This window comes from Musca autumnalis, unplaced genomic scaffold (genome assembly GCF_047663935.1).
Source record: "Musca autumnalis isolate F117 unplaced genomic scaffold, ASM4766393v1 scaffold_1, whole genome shotgun sequence".
NCBI classification, from domain to species: Eukaryota; Metazoa; Arthropoda; class Insecta; order Diptera; family Muscidae; genus Musca; species Musca autumnalis.
This window is the reverse complement of record NW_027411644.1, coordinates 101,455,414-101,474,871: the sequence shown is the minus strand read 5'-3', so window position 1 is coordinate 101,474,871 and position 19,458 is coordinate 101,455,414. Positions and strand designations below refer to the sequence as shown.

At 36.4% G+C, this 19,458-nt stretch overlaps 2 protein-coding genes across 3 annotated transcripts in view; both read right to left on the bottom strand.

Annotated features, from left to right (window-relative positions):
* Positions 1–19,458, bottom strand: part of LOC141403646 (cadherin-AgCad1-like) — a 99,993-nt gene that overhangs the window by 41,862 nt on the left and 38,673 nt on the right. For both annotated transcript variants that reach the window (XM_073986385.1, XM_073986392.1), the window contains exon 9: positions 19,070–19,249. In XM_073986385.1, the coding sequence (XP_073842486.1) occupies positions 19,070–19,249 (180 nt within the window). The remainder of the gene's footprint in view (positions 1–19,069; positions 19,250–19,458) is intronic.
* On the bottom strand, positions 6,404–7,679 carry LOC141390504 (lipase 3-like). The gene is made up of 2 exons (XM_073963459.1): positions 7,578–7,679; positions 6,404–7,522 (listed from the first exon to the last, which is right to left on the bottom strand). The coding sequence occupies exons 1-2, from the start codon at positions 7,677–7,679 to the stop codon at positions 6,404–6,406; spliced, it is 1,221 nt and encodes a 406-aa protein (XP_073819560.1).

Sequence of the window (19,458 nt, the reverse complement as noted above, 5' to 3'; positions counted from 1 at the left end):
TCTTTATGTTGTTGGGGAAATTACAACAAAAATATTTTTTATAAAGTGATTTGACTTTTCATGTGATACCACTACCTGGTAGTTCTGCCATGTATTATAGCCTTTTGCAGGGTTAACCTTCTTAATGAGGATTTATTTGACGTATACGCAAAGAAGTTGACATTTGAAACCCAGTGGGTTTGTTAAATCCGGTTATATAAATGTACTATTATAGTACGTTTATATATAACCGGATTTAACAATCCCACTGGGTTTTAAATGTCAATTCCATTACATATACGTCAAACAAATCCTCATGAAGAAGGTTAACCCTGCAAAAGGCTATAATATAAACATGACCTTACATTCAAGCCATGGCACAATTACCAAGGTAGTGGTATCGTAAAATTTTGAACGTTCTTTATGTTTATGGAGAAATTACAACAAAAATCATATTTTATAAAGGGATTTGACCCTTTATATCACTATGCAACACTGAAAATGCAAACAACTTCTAGTATGCATTTTTGAAAGTACATATTTAGACTACAAAAACCCTAGTTGGGTTTTGTCCTGTCAGATCCAGTTCGGATTTTATGGCCTCATCTAAACCGGGCTAAATCTACACTTTTTAGCATTTATCAGACCTTTATCTCAGAAACGAATAGGAATTTGGCCTTGATGTCTTTAGGAATATTGTAGCCCTAAAGGCCTGGGTACATAAGCCGCTCGGCTTTCTTGCTTAATTCATTTCTGGTTAAAGACCAATGACCAAGTTCGACCTAATTGAAATGTGGTTCTGACATTTCTTTATTCTTTTACCAGAAATGAATTAAGTAAGAAAGCCGAACGGCTTATGTGTCGAGGCCTTCACATAGTAGAAATTATCTTTTGAAAAAACCACATAAGAAAAACTCCATCTAGGGCATCAAAATCTATAAAATATAGAAAATTTTACATAATTGCTGAAATTCTGACCAGTATCGGCTAAATTATTGGGAGTTGAACCAAGTACCCTTTTGCAGAAATCTTCCAAATAAAGTTCTCAACAATTCTTTAGAACATTCTGAAACCCTAAAATGCTTACTTCATGTTGTTTCAGCGGTATTTTGCATCATATCTTTTATAACACGTATTTCAAACACAGTTCACACTAACAGTTTATTCTCGCATTTCGGATTTCACTAAATTATTGACATTTTTATTAAATCGTCGTTGAAAAATGTACTGAAAACAACGACATAGAGGCATTTTACAACATTGACATGTTCTGAAGAGCTGAGTATTACATTCCAGGGAATATTTTTCCAAAAGAAAATATTCAGGAAAAATTAACGGTTTTGGAGATACGGTGCGAAATGTATGGAAATTGCGGAATTTTTGCATATATTTTGCAATTTGAGGCAATAAATGTAGTTTTTCGAGTTCATTATTTCTCCAAAGATTTTATTCTTGTCCTTATCTATAAATTTGCTTCAGAGGTTAGAAGAAGATTCGCGTTGGTTTCAGAGATATAGCCTCCTCAGTTCGAATTGTTTGCACAAGATCACCTTAAAAATGTTGCACAGTGTATTCGAACAGCTGGTGTGAAACCACTACCTTGGTAATTGAGCCATAATTCAAGCATTCGGAGAAATTTCTATATGAGAAAAAATTTTTTTATATGTCACTCTTTTGCTAGATATGGTGACGTGCTACCAATAAATATGTTTATTTAGTTATCTTGCCAACTGATATAATAAATGGGTGGTCACTTCATGTTGTGATTTTTTTTTAAATCACGGTCGATTTTGTATACAATTTATAACCTACTTAACTCACTGTGGGGGTAAATAAATAAATTTATGATTTGAAATAATTATAGAATAACAAGTTGTTCTGGAAATTTTGTTGTTGCCAGTTTTTGCGATGCAGATAACAAATGAACTATTACTAGGCGTTTACACTACACGCAGAGAAAAAATATTTTTCGCTTTTGTTGGAACAAAAATATATGTTTTGGTTCCAAAAATGTATTTGTTTTGTTCAAACATTGTAATCCAAATCCAAAAATACCATCTTTTGTTCCAAACATAGAAAACAAAAACAACTTTCGAATTTCCGCAATATTGTTAAAATCGTTAACAATACCGATTGTAGGAACTATCATAATCTAATTTTGTTTACAAAAAGTATTGTCAATACAGAAAACCAGCCCAGAAATTTTTGATTTGAGTGCATATACTTCTCATATAAACTTTTCGCATAACTTGGATATAAATGTCGCGTATAATATTGCGATCATTGATGAACACAATACATGGTTTGCTGCACTGGCTGACAACAAAGACAAACAAAAAGCCACAAGCACCCACCACAACATAAGGAATAATTAAACACCACAACAAACATGAAAAGGAAAGAAGAATGAAACAAAACAGAAACAAATAAAAACAAGAGTCTCACAAGTACATACACACAAAAACAAAGGTAAAGGCAGCATGTCATACAAACACACCACAACTCACCAAAATTGTTTTTTCAACACGACATCGAATAGCGAGAGAAGAGAAACAAATTTTCGAAGAAAAGAGAGAAATATTGTTCAGTTGACACAAACTATTTTTGGATTTACAATACTACATGAGGAATCCAACAATATGTTAACAATACATATTTTGCTCTTGGAATATTGTTGGATCAAACATATTTTTTTCTCTGCGTGTAGACAGTCTGTCTGCAAATACAACTCTAATTTACTAACACATACATACATTTTTCGGCTGTCTTCCAGCTGTCCATCATTTTTTCACAGACAGTCGTGTTAACAAATTTTTGACATTTTTGTAAAAATATGTGAGATAATAATTGAAATGTTTGGAAAACAAAAGAACATGAACAAAAAACAAAATATGTGAACGGAAAACAAAAAGAGATCGACGATTTTCATTCATAATTTTACAACTGTTTTTGCAGTTGTCAGGACGCCTACGTCACACAGGCAAGTTTTGGGTTTTTGACAATCAATACATGTACTTAACTTCCTCTCATGTGCAAACGCAGGGTTAAGGTTACAACTCAGTCAAGCTGAATACATATCCAACGTTTCAGTAAAGTTTTGTGTCATTCCTGGTAGATGAATAAAAGGCAAAGATAGACAAAGAGAGATAATGCACTTAATTATCGACATATTGCACTTAATTATTGTCTAAAAGGTGTTTATTAGTGCATCTAGTGAATCCAGTTGGTTTAAAACGCTGATGGCCAAGCCATTGCTGCTTAGTCGAAGGTCAGACTAGAAAGAGTTCCGTTAAAAAAGTTGTTTTTAATTAGGCGTTCCACAATCGACCTCTCCAATACTGGAATTTTATGATTGTACTCTAGTGTCTAATTTTCGAAATTTCTAGCTCGAAGTTTGCTCGGCTTTCTCTATTCTTTTACTTTTATTATGTCAGAAATGAAGCAGGCAAGTCCCGGTCCACACTAGCGTGAATTTTATTAAAAAATTTCATGAAATTAGGCGTTCTTAAATCGAATTCCTCACTGCAGCAATTTTATGATTTTACTCTACTATGCAAGTCGATCTAGAGACGCATAATTTCATGACAATTTTTCAATGAAATCACTCTAGTGTGGACCGGGACCAAGTAAAGGTAGAAACACAATGAAATACGCAGCTTTATCACGCTCAGCTTCATGTAAAAGACTAAAGGCAAAGTACTACCTAATTCAAATTAATTAGGCAGCATTTGAATTAGGTAGTACTTGGCCTTTAATCTTTGACATGAAACTGAGCGTGAAAAAAGCGGCGTATTTCATTCTGTTCACACCTTAAGGCAAGCAGGCGAGGTAGCTTATGTACCCAGGCCTTAACCCTGCGTTTACAAATGCCAGTATTGGCAAGACTATAGCAAAAATACAAACCTTTTTCACAAATACATTTATAAATTTTTAAATATAGAGAAAAGTATGAATGTATTGGTGAAAATGGTTTGTAACTTTGCTATTGTCTTGCCAATACTGTCCGTGTGTAAACGCCTAGTAAGAACGAATAATTCCATGAAATTCTTCAATGAAATCACTATAGCCCAGATAGCATTTGGAAGACTGTTTTTTTAAAAATCACATTGCGGAGTCTTTTTAGAGTCCTTTTGGTGATCAAAAACTGATTAAGTCGCTTGTATGATCAGAAAGGGACTCGAAAGTGACTCCCTGTAATGATTAAAAAAAGTACAATTTATAATACAACAACAAATGTGTAGCAATCACAAATAAATCATTGATGTGTTTAAAATGTGACCATTTTTTATTTATTGTCACATATTAATCATCTGGAAGATTGAAAAAGGCTTAATCAAAAAAGGGTCATGCAGGTGTTTGAAAAGTGATTATAATTATGTATCTTGATCATATTTTGAACTGTTAGGTGATTAAAATCTGATTGTTTTGTTTTATTTTTGTTTGGTTGTAAATAATTCTCATATACACTTTCTACAAAACTTTGATATAAATGTAACGTATAATATTAAAGGTACAGACAAACACAACACAACAGGGTTTGCCAAGTGAAATGAAGAAGCAATATACTAACCACCGCGCAACATAAAGGATAATTAAAAGGCATAACAAAGCAGAAAAGACAACAAAATAAAGGAAAGAAACAAAAAAGAATAAAACGAAAATTCTTTTAATTTATTTCGTCTAATAAAATGACTCATAAATGACTCCATAAAGACTCATAAATGATTATAAACATGACTCTAAAAAGACTCGAAAAGGGTTCCAAATTAATCAACAAAACACCAATAAATGATTGAAATACGACTCAAAAAAGACTTTATATTCCATCAGAAAATGGGCAAAAATGACTCGAAACTAATGCAGGGGAAGACTCATTTGTGATTTGTTTAGAAGAGTCGCCTGAGGTTACGTTTTCCTCCCGACAAAGGAGTCATTTATGATCAGAAAATGAGCTCATATTCCAGCTTTTTAATCGTGCAATCGGATCAAAAAAGACTCGAATTTGATTCAAAATTTCAAAAAATGCTGGCTGGGAGTATGGACCATGGCACAATTACCCAGGTAGTGGTATAGGTATGGTATCGTACAATTTATGTTATGTGAACATTTTCTTTATGTTGTTGGGGAAATTACAACAAAAATATTTTTTTATAAAGGGATTTGACTCTAATGAAAACATGCAGTAAAGGTAGAAACACAATGACCTTTGTTACTTGCTTCAAGCTCAATTTCAAGTAAATGAATGAAGACCAGGTACTACCTAACTAAAATGTGATTTTTGCTTTCTTTATTCCTTTACACAAATTCAGGCTTGGGTAAGCATGCATTTTTCATTATGTTCTCACCTTAAGTTCCCAAACAATTGGCTGCAGCTGCGATGATGTCACGAAAATTCTCATTGAAAATCCCTAGCACAATGGTACACAAGAAGAGAATACTATTTTGGGTTTTTGTATGGGAAAGAGAGTTGTAGTTAACTTTTTCGTAAAGACGCGTGCATGGCTGCCCTAGCACCAGACGTTTATTGTTGCCCGAAAGTCAATGGTCAGACTAGCAAGATTTCAACATGGCGACGTCAATTTTATAGGCGAGGGGTATGAAGTAGCGAAACCCCTGTACATGATTTTCTGTGTTTGTCGTGTTGCCACTTCTTGTTATTCATTGCTGGTTTTTTATTCCGGTTTCTTTCATTTTATTTTCTCAAGCAAACGATTAACAACAAAACTAGCAGGAAAAGACGAAAAAGTAGAAATGTAATAAAAAATTTGATTAATGAAAAAGTGTTTGTTCTTTTTTGTTTATTTTGTGTTGCTTTTAGTTTATTTTGGTTTGTTTTGTGCTTATTGGCGAGTTTTTAAATGAGAAACACAACAAACACGAATGGTGAAAGAAACCTTGCTAGTCTGTCCAACGGCAAAGCTAACTAATGTCAGGTATATAAAGCAAGGCAGAGCTATTCAGCGGAAGTATGTAAATTTGTATCCATTTGATCCATTAATATTTTTATGGCGATCGGTCACCGTTAAGCTGTGCCACCAGAGCGATCTTTGTTCCCACAGTGATTTGTGTGGGATCAAAGGTGAATTTTCACAAAAATGCTCTAAAGACGCTAGTACACCATCGTGACTCCCAATCTATATTTAGGGAAATATGTACACATGTTAAATATGTTAATCAAAGACCTTTATAACCGATATATAACCCACCTTGGTGGCCCATAAGCGGCTGGCATTCTTACTTAAGTAATTTGTGGTAAAGGAATAAAGAACTGCTGATTTATTTTTAGCATTTGAATAGCGAGGACGATGTACATAGATATTTTGACTTTAATTTGTTATTATTAAAACATATGTTTGCAATGTTAATAATTTAATATAATGCTTTTAATTTTTATTGATCGTTTTCAAAATTTCAATTCAAAACTTTACATATTTTCATGCTTCAACATATTTCTCATCACCGGTTCATTGACCATTTCTCTCATATTGTTGGCGACAATAAAGTCCAAATGATTGAACGTTTGATCGGGTATACGATAATGCCCGGCCAAATTTTTAGCTGCCGAAACCAAATGATCAACATCTTTGGGATTGCAAAGACCATCATTGGTACTGGAATACAAATAGGTGGGAGCCTCAATATTTTCCAAATTATAATCTGGTGCCGTTGGCTGGCCATAAACTTCCTTGTTTTTCTTTTCACCATAATCCATGCGACAGAAACGACCAGCGTTGCAATCACTCAATTGTATGAAGTGAATACCTTGATTACTCGATGTACCACCAGGATGAGTCTCAATCAATTCTTGCATGGCTGTCAAGTTTGTATTTTGATAGCCATCACCGGCAAACAGCAACCATCCGTTCTTACACAAGAATTTCAAGGCTGGGTCGACACCACAAGCTGTATCGCCCATACGGTTTATTGCACGACTTTGTGGTATGAATTCCATATCGGCAAAAACTTGATTCCAAATACCACCAGGTTTGCCGACCAAAGGACTGAAAATCTTGAAAATGGTGTTGGTGCCATGTTCGAAGAAGGCACATGGAGCCAACATGTGGGCGGATTTGATTTTATCATTGTATTCCTTGCGTTCAGACATCATGACAAAGTAAACTGTGGTACCTTGGGAATGGCCAGCATAGTGGATCTTGGGTTGACCGGTTTGTTCAATGATGTAATCAATCATGGTTGGAACATCAATGCTACCAATTTCATGCCAATCGAAATGCCAGTATTTGGGGCTATTAAGTGAAATAAGAACGTTTTGTTTGGAGTAGGTGTTGCCACGAGCATTACCCAACCACACATCAAAACCAGCATCAGCCAACAGATAGGCCAATGCATTGTCAGGACCACCCGACAACCAACAATCAGAATTACTGAATAGACCATGTTGGAGCAGAACGGCGGGACGATAAGAGTTTTTGTTTTGCAACTTATGCGAATAGGGAATACGGAATAAGTTCAAAACATAACCGTCAGGAGTGGTGGCAAAGTGGGATTCCACAGGATAACCCATACGGCGAATACGTTCGTCCTGCAGACAAGGTATTAATTCAGGAAAATATTAATTTTCAAATGTTGAAACTTACCGACTTTACGATATCCTTTAACATGCATGTTGGATCAAGGGAAGCTGCTGAAGCAAGGGCCAAAAGACCAAGGCCAAGGAGAGTTGTAGTTGCAAACTTCATAGTATGATGTTTACCAAACTTCTATAATCCTCATATATGCAGCCACAGCTATTTATATTACTGGAAAATGGTTAAAATTCTTAACTTTCTAGAAATGCATACCGCCAGATAAGCTGCATACAAATACACATTAATTCATATCATTTGATAAGAATAAAATGTCGTATTCCACTGTGCAGGTGTCAAATAACTTGATTTGTTTTAATGCCACATCCAATTTATTCGATTATAATGAATATGCAATTTGCATATCTTTTCAGAATTTACTGCCGAGCAACCATGGTATGTTGTTTATAATGATGGTACAATAAAGCGCAATGCAATTTTGGTTCCCACCAAAAATATTGGAAGTCGTGCAAGGTAGATTCATGATTTCATTGCAAGTTTCGATTCCGTCCACACGGAGTCGTGAAAAATGCAGTTCGTAGCACTTTATAGGGTGTTGTTTAGATATCCCTACAAGCAAGTATGACACTTTTTATAACTCCTAGTTCGAATTTTCCTCGGTCGATGATTATTCTTTTGCCAGATATGGCTTAAACAAGAGTGCTATATGCCTCTTGTGCCGAGGTCTTGAAGTTGCGAACGTATTTACGGTAATTCGCGAGAAGGAAATTATTAATGGAGTTCGACAGGTGATGGGAAGACAATAAAAAAAACTTGATGAACGTGATGAACTAAATAAGACGTGTTTGTATTTAATGGAGAGCCGAAGAATTAAACTTAATTTACTACGTCCAAAGACGTGCTGTGGATGCAAAATGGACAGCATCCTAGCGACGTGCTCTCTTATACTTTAGACACCACCCAATTCATATGGGAGCAGTTTACAACTTTTACTACTTTTACCGGTTTTACCATTTACAAAAGTAAAGGAACAGACCAACTGATGTCTTCATTTGCTTTCAAAACATATTTTTAATCTAAAACTTATAACAAATATAACGGTGTCGCCTACAGACTTCCAAGAAGTTTACGCTCGTGCTTAGACGTGGCAGAGTGCCAGGCTCTTCTAAAGGCCAAATACATACGGTCAGTTGTGTGACGCGTTGCGCGTTGAAAACAACAACCACATGAAAAATGTGTAAGTGCTGCCAAGTTTGTTCTTGATGTTTTCATGTGATTGTTGTAACGCGACGCTCAACGCGCCGTATGTATGTGCAGAGGCCTTTTGACCCTTAAGTGCCGCGTTACAAAAATGTGGTTGTTGTAAAACTTCAAGAGCAAACTTGGCATCACTTACACATTTTTCATGTGGTTGCTATATCCGACGCGTGGCGCGAGCCACCGATTGTACCGCTTTGCCGACATGCAAGTAAAGCCGGAAACACATCCAAAAATTGAGTAGAGTTTGGCGTCATAAAAGAAAAATTCAAACTTGGCAGCACTATGTCTTTTATTTTTCCACCATGTTCGCACTCTTTATAGAGAAGGTGCAGATATTGCTGCCATACAGGAAATACAAGGCCGATATTATTGCCATGCCGGAAATACGATGGGTGCAACCGTGGTGCAATGGTATGCACAACCGCCTTGCACGCTAAAGGTCGTGGGTTCGATTCCCAGGCCAGGCAACATCAACACATTTTCAACTGTGGCAAAATACCCTTAGTGATGTTGGCGACATTTCTTGAGTATATCAGCCATGTAAAACTTCCCTACAAGTGGTGTTTTAGGACACGCCGTTCGAACTCGGCAATAAACTAGAGCTGGCAAAATATCGATAGCACTATCGATACTATCGATATTTTATTTTTTGAGCTAATATCGATAGTTATTTTTTCTATCGATATTATCGACAGAATTCCGCCATTAGTAATAATGAAAGAATAATCAAAAGAATAACGCCAGAGTCAACACAAATGAAAATTGTTTGGATCAATTAGAACTGAAAAGTCTTTTTTATTTTTATATTTTTTTGTCGATAACGATAGTATCGATACTATCGATATTTTTATAAGAAATATCGAAATCATCGAATGGTGCGACTATCGATCGTTTGCCAGCTCTACAATAAACAGTAGATCCCATATTATTGAGCTAATATGAATCGAGGTGCACTCATTGATATGAGAGAAGTTTCCTCTGTCCCATCTGGGATGTCTGTGGAACAATTATTAGTATTATTATTATAATATAAAAGACTTTTATTCAACACATCTATATTTTCTAATAATGAAAGAAATGGTCAATTTGATATTCCGTGTTCGTCCATTATGAGCCTTAAGGTTGAACTTTTTTCTATTGACAGCGTTCCTTTTACAGTTTGGCTTTTTAGAATACTTGTGTTTTCACTATTAACATGAGCATCGGAATGTTGGTTGATTGAGAACATGTGAGCAAAGCAATGTATTTGAGTCATGTTTTGGCGCAGCATATCCCGGAATAACTGGTCCGAATTCCTTTGGTCCCTGCCGGGACGGAGGAAAAGCCAGGAAAAAATTATATCACCCCAACAGCAGCCGCACACGTAGCACTTAACACCAGCCATTGCTGTTCCCATCCCTCAATCATTTTTGCAATTTAATTGCAATGGACTCCGAGGTAAGATTGAGGAAATAGTGGATTTCAAGGGTCGAAAGAGTCTCAGTGGAGGTGGGAAATTAGCTTTTCTATTACACCATTCTATTCAACAGAGACCTAGCTCGCTTGAGCCTGACTCTAATGACCCGCACATAGCATGCATGGGGGTAACAACCAGTAGTGCGATTCTCTAACTCTTTTTTTGAGTTACCTACAAAAATCGGTAAAATTAAAATGCTTATAAAATCGGTAATTTACGACATTTTTCGGTAAGTTAGCGACAAGTAAAAGAGTTCTACCGACAGCAACAATGTTGTCAACTTTTTTTTGAACTTTTCATTCATAATTTTGCGTTTTAATGTTACCGATTTTAGTCGGTAACTCAAAAAATGAGTTAGAGAATCGCATTACAGGTGTAGAACTGCCGAGGTAGAGTTGCTGAAAGTATACATCTTTATTCCAGGTTATTTGATTGTTCCACAAACATCCCAGACGGGACAAAGAAGACTTCTCTCATATCAATGAGTGCACTCCGATTCATATTAGCTCAATGATATGGGACCTACTGTTTATCGCCGAGTCCGAACACCACTTGTAGAGTAGTTTTACATGGCTGAAATACTCAGGAAATGTCGCCAACATTACAGAATGGTATTTTGCCACCGTTGAAAATTTGATGTTGGCTAGCCGCGTCGAACCCACGACCTTCAGTGTGCAAGGCGGGCACCACGGTGGCACCAGGCAGGTTATAGGTCTAACATTAGTCCGCCTTTGGAAGGTTATAACCGTCTGGTCTTGGGGGACTTTAATGCGCATCATGAGTTGTGGCATTCAATCCTCGGAAACGACCAGAGGGCTATTGTGCTGGCTGAGCAGATTGATAGCTCTACGTTTTACACGGTCAATGAGGATGTCCCTACAAGAATTGGCAGAGAGTGTCACAGCTCGCCGGACATAATCATCGTGCCATCTGCTCTGACAAATGACGTCACCTTGCACAGTGGTGGCACTTACATGGGAAGGTGTGACAAAAATACTTCTAGGTAATATATCGAACTGAAATTTTAATCAATTGCTCCTCGGGGGCTAAAAACACTCTAACAAAAATATTGGAGTCCTAGGTCCAACATTTCGCGTGGTTCCCATGTAACGAATCATTCTGAATTGAAGTATTTTCCTGTTGCCAACATATTGTTTAACCGAATTCGCTGTAATCCGGTACTAGGAGTTGTTATTGCATAGTAAACCTCCCCGCTAGAAACTTTCAATATTGGTCCATGATTTTCTATACCCCCATATATGATTTCTATCTCGATCTAATGTATTTTACAGATATTTAACAAATTCTAAACGGATTAGGCTTTAATAGTGAACTCAGAGTTTAGAACAAGATTTTATAAATAAATGTGACATTGGTCCACTTTTGGCACAGCCTCCATAGGGTTACCATATATTTTTCTGAAATTTATAAGATTTAATCACCTTTTTTCTGCAGAATTACCGGTAATAACGTATTTTTAGTGCGGGGAAAAATTTCCACGTTTTGACGTGTTTCAACATTAGGGTGTCCCTAACAAGAAAAAATATTTGTTAAAGTATATACCACAAAAATATTTTTTTTCCAACGCTAGTTTTCAGTGCGGCTTTAAGTTACCATGATAAAATACATTACTAATAGCACAAAAACATTATATAGAACATAAATGTAAGAAAGGATAATAAAACTAATTTTAAAAATTAAAACAACTAAAAAAGGGAGTTAAACTTTTGGCCATAACGGCCAAAACCGCAAATTTCCGCAAAAAGTCTATACAGTTTTGAAATCTACAAGAGCTAGGCTTCAATTTGGTACTAGTGACCATTTGTTCGAATTTGTAGAAAGTGACTAAAAGTTTAAGGAAATCCATACATCTATATTAAATAATTTCATTTTTACCAATATTATAACCAAAATATTTGGCAACCCTTGCAATTTAGAATTTTCATAACTAGAAAAATGAAGCTTAGGAAATTTATTAAATGATTAAACTAAAGTTAAGGCGTTAAAATTAGTCCTTTGTTTCATAAATTCGCTTAGAATATAACTATTTTTTATGATTTGTAAATAAATTTTTTTCTTCAAAATTAGTCATGTTTGTGAGGCTTTTTCTCCTTAAGAACCGCGAAAAATTTAAAAAATAAGTTGAGTTTCGAAAAATTTGGAATGTTTTGAAGCGATATGCATCTTTAAGTTTTTAAAATGACGACATGAATTTTTTGATTTTTGTCGTTGGGTGCATCCACTGTGCCTTGTCACCATTAGGTGACCGCCCGATTTCATCAACTCTGAACGCCGCACTTTCGTCAATCATGGGATAGCTAATTTGCCGAGTTTCAGAGAGATCACTAATCACCGCTTCATAGATCTACCAAACCCATCTGATATTCGGGTATCAGAAAGGACGTTTCGAGATATCATCACTGCTGCAACCGCTTACCCTATACTTGCTGGTCGAATACCCGAAGTGAGACCAAACTTCCCAGCAGAGGCGTGATGAGCACAGTACCACAACAGAGCTGCACGCCATCTCAACACATATTAATCGAGGACTCAACCAGAGCAGTGATGGTGGTGATAGAACAATGATGGACTGGACGCTGGACTTATAAAAAACCTTTGATTCTGTATGCTGTTTGAGGACATTGAGTAGACAACCCTACAGCAAAGTTTGAAACGTTGGATAATCTATTATATATGTGGACGACAGAGGTGAGAACACAATTGAATGTCATGGTCGATGGTAGCAGAATTCTGACCACAAACTACAAAAAACTATAGGGGTCACATTCGACAGCATGTTCACTTCTGCGCAAGCTGAAATGTAGGAACAAGGTCCTCAAGTCCCTAGCCAGCAGCAGAAACCTTGTTGACCACATATGTATAACGCGATATGTCGGTTTGTGGTAAGCTATGCGGCGCCAGTTTGATCCGCGAATATAAGTGCAACGCTATGGAAAAATATTCAAACCTTTTAGAATACCGCCCTGAGAACTGCAACAGGGTGCTTTCTCATGTCTTCAGTGGACCATCTAGATGAGGAGACAAAGATTCTTCCAGTACAGCAACCCAATGACATGCTTTCGTTGCAGTACTTGCTCGGGGGTTACCGTGAGAGCCATCTTAGATCAGCAAGCCTATCAAGCAGTTTTAAATAGCCATAAACAACTATCGTGTGAATGCGGTCCTCGAACAACATGCCCCATCTATCACAGCTGTGGAGCGTCAGCTGCCACGACAAACCAGAGTGGTTTTGGTTCAACTATCCTATAATGCCTAGCATGGGGCACAGGCCCGCACACCGACTGCACCTTTTCAACTGCCCTGCCAAACCTACTCAACTAACTTTAATAGATCTGTGGTTACATCCGATCGAAACAGCCACATTCCTAGAACTGGAGATAGACCCAGAGCCAGATTGAGCAGAAGAATGAATACACAAACATCTTCTTATATATAAAAGACAATGTGTGTATGTTTGTATGTTCCGTATAGACTCAAAAAAGGCTGAACCAATTTTCTTGAAAACTTCAAAGAATGTACAGGGAACACCCGTGTGGAAAATATGATATATATTTTGTTGATTTTCGGAGGGAGCGGGGCAGCACGCCAACTTTTTAAATATATTATACATACATATATCCAAAACTACTGAAGCGATTTTCCTGAAAATATCAGAATAAACAGGGAGGACCAGTGGTGAAAATAGGTTATATATTTTTTGAATTTCGGTGGGAGGATACCTCCTCTATGCCCTATTTTTGCAAAATTAATTCGATAGACAATGGTGGTTGTGTCTCCGACCCTAGACACTTATTTGTGGCATTAAGACCGACTACGTCAACATTTTTATACCCTCAGCATTTATGCTAACGAGGGTATATACACTTTCATACGGGCAAAATGTGCCTCATCGAAATAATAGTTTTAGACCCCAAGTATGTTTGGACGAAATGTGTTTCAGACAATTTGGAGTCGATTGAGCAATGTCCGTCCGTTTGTCTGTCTGGCAGGCTGGAGCGCACGATAACTCTCGAACGGATGAACCGATTCGGTTCAAATTTTGCCTTTCGTAATATTTTGCCCAAACTTAGTTTAAGTTCGAAGATAGGCTATATCGGCCCACTCCTTCCGGTGCCTCCCCCACAAAAGTTCGAAAATGTCCGGAAAATTTGTGCGCACGATAACTCTTGAAGGGAGTAACCGATTTGGTCCATACTTTGCCCATCGTGAAACGTGTACCAGACTTAAATAAGGTTTCAATATGGACTCAATCGGTCCACTCCTTCGGGTACCTGCCACACAAAATTTCGAAAAAGTTCAGTTTAGGGCCATCTCTCGAATCGCTTTGATTTTTGTTTTAGGAACTTGTATTCACTGCCCTCCATACGACGGTACAAGTTTCATCAGGGGCAAGTCCATACTTCCTGAGAAAATAGTCTGAAAGTTGCAAAAAAAACCCCTATGACACCGTGTGATGTGGTTGGAGCGCAAGATAACTCTCGAACGGATCTGCCGATTCGGCCCACAATTTGGCCTTAGTAATATTATTTCCAAACATAGTTTAAGTTTGTAGATAAGCCATATCGGTCCACTCCTTCAGGTACCTCCCCCACAAAAATTCAAAAACGTTCGGAAAAATTGTTCGTACGGTAACACTTGAAGGGAGTGGCCGAATTGGTCTATACTTTACACATCCTAATATATCTGCCAGATATAGATCAGGTTCAAATATGGACTATATTTGTCCACTCCATCCGGTACCTCCCAAACAAAATTTCGGATAAGTTCACCTTAAGGCCTGATATCGAATCACTTTGATTTTTGTTCAAGCAACTTGCATTCGCTGCTTCAATTACTATGGTAAAAGTTTTTTTAGCGGCAAGTCCATACTTCTTAAGTCGAAGGTCACACTAGAGTGGTTTCATTGAAACTTTTATGGATTCTTAAATCGATTTCCCCATTACAGCAACTTCATGATTTTACTCTAGTATGGAAATCGACCTAGGAACCCTGGATTTCATGAAATTGTTTCAATGAAACCATCTAGTGTGACCAAGGACTAAGCAAACAGCCCGAAGAATGTAAAAACCCCCTATGGCACCATATGTTGTGGCTGAAGATCCACTTCCATAACGGCCAATGTCGATCCATTCCTTTTAGTATCTCCTCCGCAACATTTTTGATCTTTAATCCTAATCACCATTTTTGTCGGTTCAAACGCCCTAAATACATACGTATTTTGGGAAAAAGTTATTTCAATATACATAGGCTGAGGGTATATCTCTGTCGGCAAAGCCGACTGATACTTTTTATACCCTATACCACAATGTGGAAAAGGGTATTATAAGTTTGTTTTGGAAAAAATTCATGTAACACCGCGAAATATTCGTCGGAGACCCCCAATGTGGTATACCAATCTTCATATCTCGACGAGATAAAGCGATTTTGAGATGTGTGTCCGTCCGTATGTCCATTATAAATTGTAAACACGCTCCAGGCCGCAATTATGGATGGTTCAGATCAGAATAGATCCCTATTCTTATTGGTGATGATCGTGAAATATTTAGCGGATGAAATGGACCAAAAACATAATATTTATCCAATTTTTTAGCGGTTCTGTAGGTCTCAATAATAGTCCGATCAACGCGTAATTTTAAATAAGGTAAGAGTATATCACAAAGGAGAAGCTTGCAATTTGAGATGGCGATCGGATAATATTTAGAGGGTTAAATGGACCAAAACTTTTGTGTGAAAATTGTGAAAATTTTTAATATACAGCTTATATCTTAATTCCTGGAAGTGATATTCTGGTCAAGTGAGATATACTTAAAAGTGGAACGCTTGGCCTTTCAATTGATGCCAATAATGTTGGTGTGCATGATCAGAAAACAGAGTTACAGCCTAATATATTCCGTAATTTGTTTGTAGTGTAATAATAAACTCGCTAGAAGTCGCAATTATACATCAATAGTCATGAAATTTTGCACCGGGTAAGAGTATAGGTCGAAAAAGATGCCTACAATTTTGAATGATGATCTGATATTCTTTAGCGGGTGAAATGGACCATTACTTTTGTATGAAAAATATAAAAATTTTATTTTTGGTCGATATTTGAATTCCTTGAGGACATATATGTTTCGCAAAGTAGCCTACATGTGGGAAAAAACTACTGACCATTCCTCTGATGTAAATTGCAATAAAGTGTTTGCTAGATAACGGGCCTACTGCCTAATATATAATGGGTTCTGTGTAGAGAACCACATTTTTATCCCATGCTACATATTGTCTCTCCAAAAGTTTATGTAACACCACGAAATATTCGTCCTAGACCCCTTATTTGGTATGCCAAAATTCATATCTCGATGAGATAAAGCGATTTAGCGATGTGTGTCCGTCCATTAAAAATTGTAAACAAGCTTAAGGCCGCAATTATGGACCGATTGTAACGAATTTTTTAAGGAGGTAGGGTTCGGGCCAGAATAGAAATGATTAGTTTTTGCTGATGATCGTGAAATTTTCAGGGAATGAAATGGACCAAAAACAAAATTTTAACCAATTTTGTAGCGGCTCTGTAGGTCAAAATAATAACCCGCAAAATTTTAAACAAAGTTTGAGTTTATGATGAAGAAGAAGCGTACAAACCAAAGTGAGCGGGTTAAATGGGCTGAAACTTTTTTGTGAAATTATTAAAAATTTCAATAACGTAGCGGTTAAACAAAAGAAGTAGTAGTATTACATAAGTGGGTTTCATTACATTTTAGTTTGTGTGAACTAAATTTTCCTTTCCTGCTACAAAAAAGCCTTTGTCATGATAGACTTTTTGGTTTTGGCCATGAGTATTATAAATTACATCTCTGATATTTGATAACACTATGCAGCACTGAAAATGTAAACAACTTTTACTATCTGTTTTTGAAAGTACATATTTAGACTACAAAAACCCTAGTAGGGTTTTGTCCTGTCAGATCCATTTCGGATTTTATGGCCTCATCTAAACCGTGCTAAATCTACACTTTTTTGCATTTATCAGGCCTTTGTCTCAGAAACAAATAGGAATTTGGCCTTGCTGTCTCTAGCAATATTGTAGCCCTAAACTAGTAGAACTTATCTTTTGAAAAAACCACATAAGAAAAACTCCATCTAGGGCATCAAAATCAATAAAATATAGAACATTTTACATAATTGCTGAAATTATGGTCAGAATCGGCTAAACTATTGGGAGTTGAACCAAGTAACCTTTTGCAAAAATCTTCCAAATAAAGTTCTCAACAATTCTTTAGAACATTCTGAAACTCTAAAATGCTTACTTCATGTGTTTCAGCGGTATTTTGCATCATATCATTTACAACTCGTATTTCAAACATTTACACCAACAGTTTATTCTCGCATTTCGGATTTCACTACATTATTTAAATTTTTATTAAATCGTCGTTGAAAAATTGACAGAAAACAACGGCATAGAGGCATTTTACAACAATGACATGTGCTGAAGAGTTGTGTATTATATTCCAGGGAATATTTTACCAAAAGAAAGTATTCAGAAAAACGGTTTTGGAGATACGGTGCGAAATGTATAAAAATTGCGGAATTTTTGCATATATTTTGAAATTTGAGGCAATAAATGTAGTTTTTCGAGTTCATTATTTCTCCAAATATTTTATTCTTGTACTTATCTACAAATTTGCTTCAGAGGTCAGAAGCAGATTCGCATTGGTTTCAGAGATATCGCCCCGGATTTCTTTAAAAACTCAATATTTAACCATAAAATCCGAGCTGGATCTGACACAACAAAACCCAACTAGGGTTCCTTGTCGTTTGGGTCTGTACTTTCAAAAAATCCTCAGTTCGAATTGTTTGCACAAGATCACCTTAAAAATGTTGCACAGTGTAATTAAAATTTCACAATCATTGAAAAGAAGTTCCGTGGAAAGCGATTGTCCAGGGATAGTGGTATAGGGTATCCCATGGTCGGCTCCGTCCGACTATAGACTTTTCTTACTTGTTTACTTGTTAAATATGTAATATCTGTAAAACTACTGAACCGGTTTCAATGTAATTTTCAGATGATGTACAGGGAGGGCTCCTGTAGGAAATAGGCTATATATTTTGTTGAATTTCGGAGGAGCCCTATTTTTTAAATACGCTATATATGTAAAGCTTACGAACGTGTACGTTTCCCCGAACCCAGTACATATTTTAGCCATAAGACCCGACCACTCCCACTTTCTTAAATATGTTAAAAATTAATGGAAATGTCAGAATGAAGGGCACATATGCAATATTAAATATAATTTATCATTTAGAACGAATGTGCGATGGCACATAAAAATTCCCTATAACCTTTAGATCTATTCTTGAAGGATTTAAGACTCAATTCACGTTTAGATTTCAGACAAACACTTCCAGTTATACTATTCCAGCAGATGAAATAAATGCACGCCTCAAGTCATCAGTTCTTTGGCAGTATGTTAAAATTGCATATCGACAACAACATTTCTAAAGATTTTTTATTAATAGTCACTTGAAGATCCCGACTAATTAGCGATGCAAGAAAAATATAATTGACTTAAGAAAACAAGGACCAGCAACGTGGACTGGATCGGTTTGTACAATAATAAACACTGTTACAACAACATCCATCAAATTTTGAAGAGGATCAGATCGATTCTCATCATAAATTTTCTCGTATATTTGCCTTATTTAGACTGCCCTAAAATTTCCCGGTAATGTAACTGTTTATTCGCATAGCTTTAATAGTGTGGGAGTAAGCATCTAACTGCCAATGCGTAAAACACAAACCCCTGATTTTGTTTGACAATTTACTTACCAAATCGACATCTTCAACGTAAAATTGCTCCAGAGGTAACGTTAAATATTTCCCTTCTAATATCTGGACCGTCTGAGGGTGCATTGTTATTTCTGGTTGATGATCGTTTATATCCTGGACAATCAATATTGTTGAATTGCAAATAATCCATGAGGCGTTGTCACATTTATAGGCACACGTCTGAAATGATATTACAAATAATTAAGGTTGTTGAGTACAGAATCATACAGTTGTCAAATATTCTTAGTATCAGACAAAATCTGTTTTAGCTCACTAAAGGTGCAACATCTTAAGATTGCAGTTTCGTCTATTCTCAATTTTATTCAAACTTGGACTCTAAAACCATCAGAAAAACAAAGTGGTTGGGCAGCATAACCTGGAATCGTCAC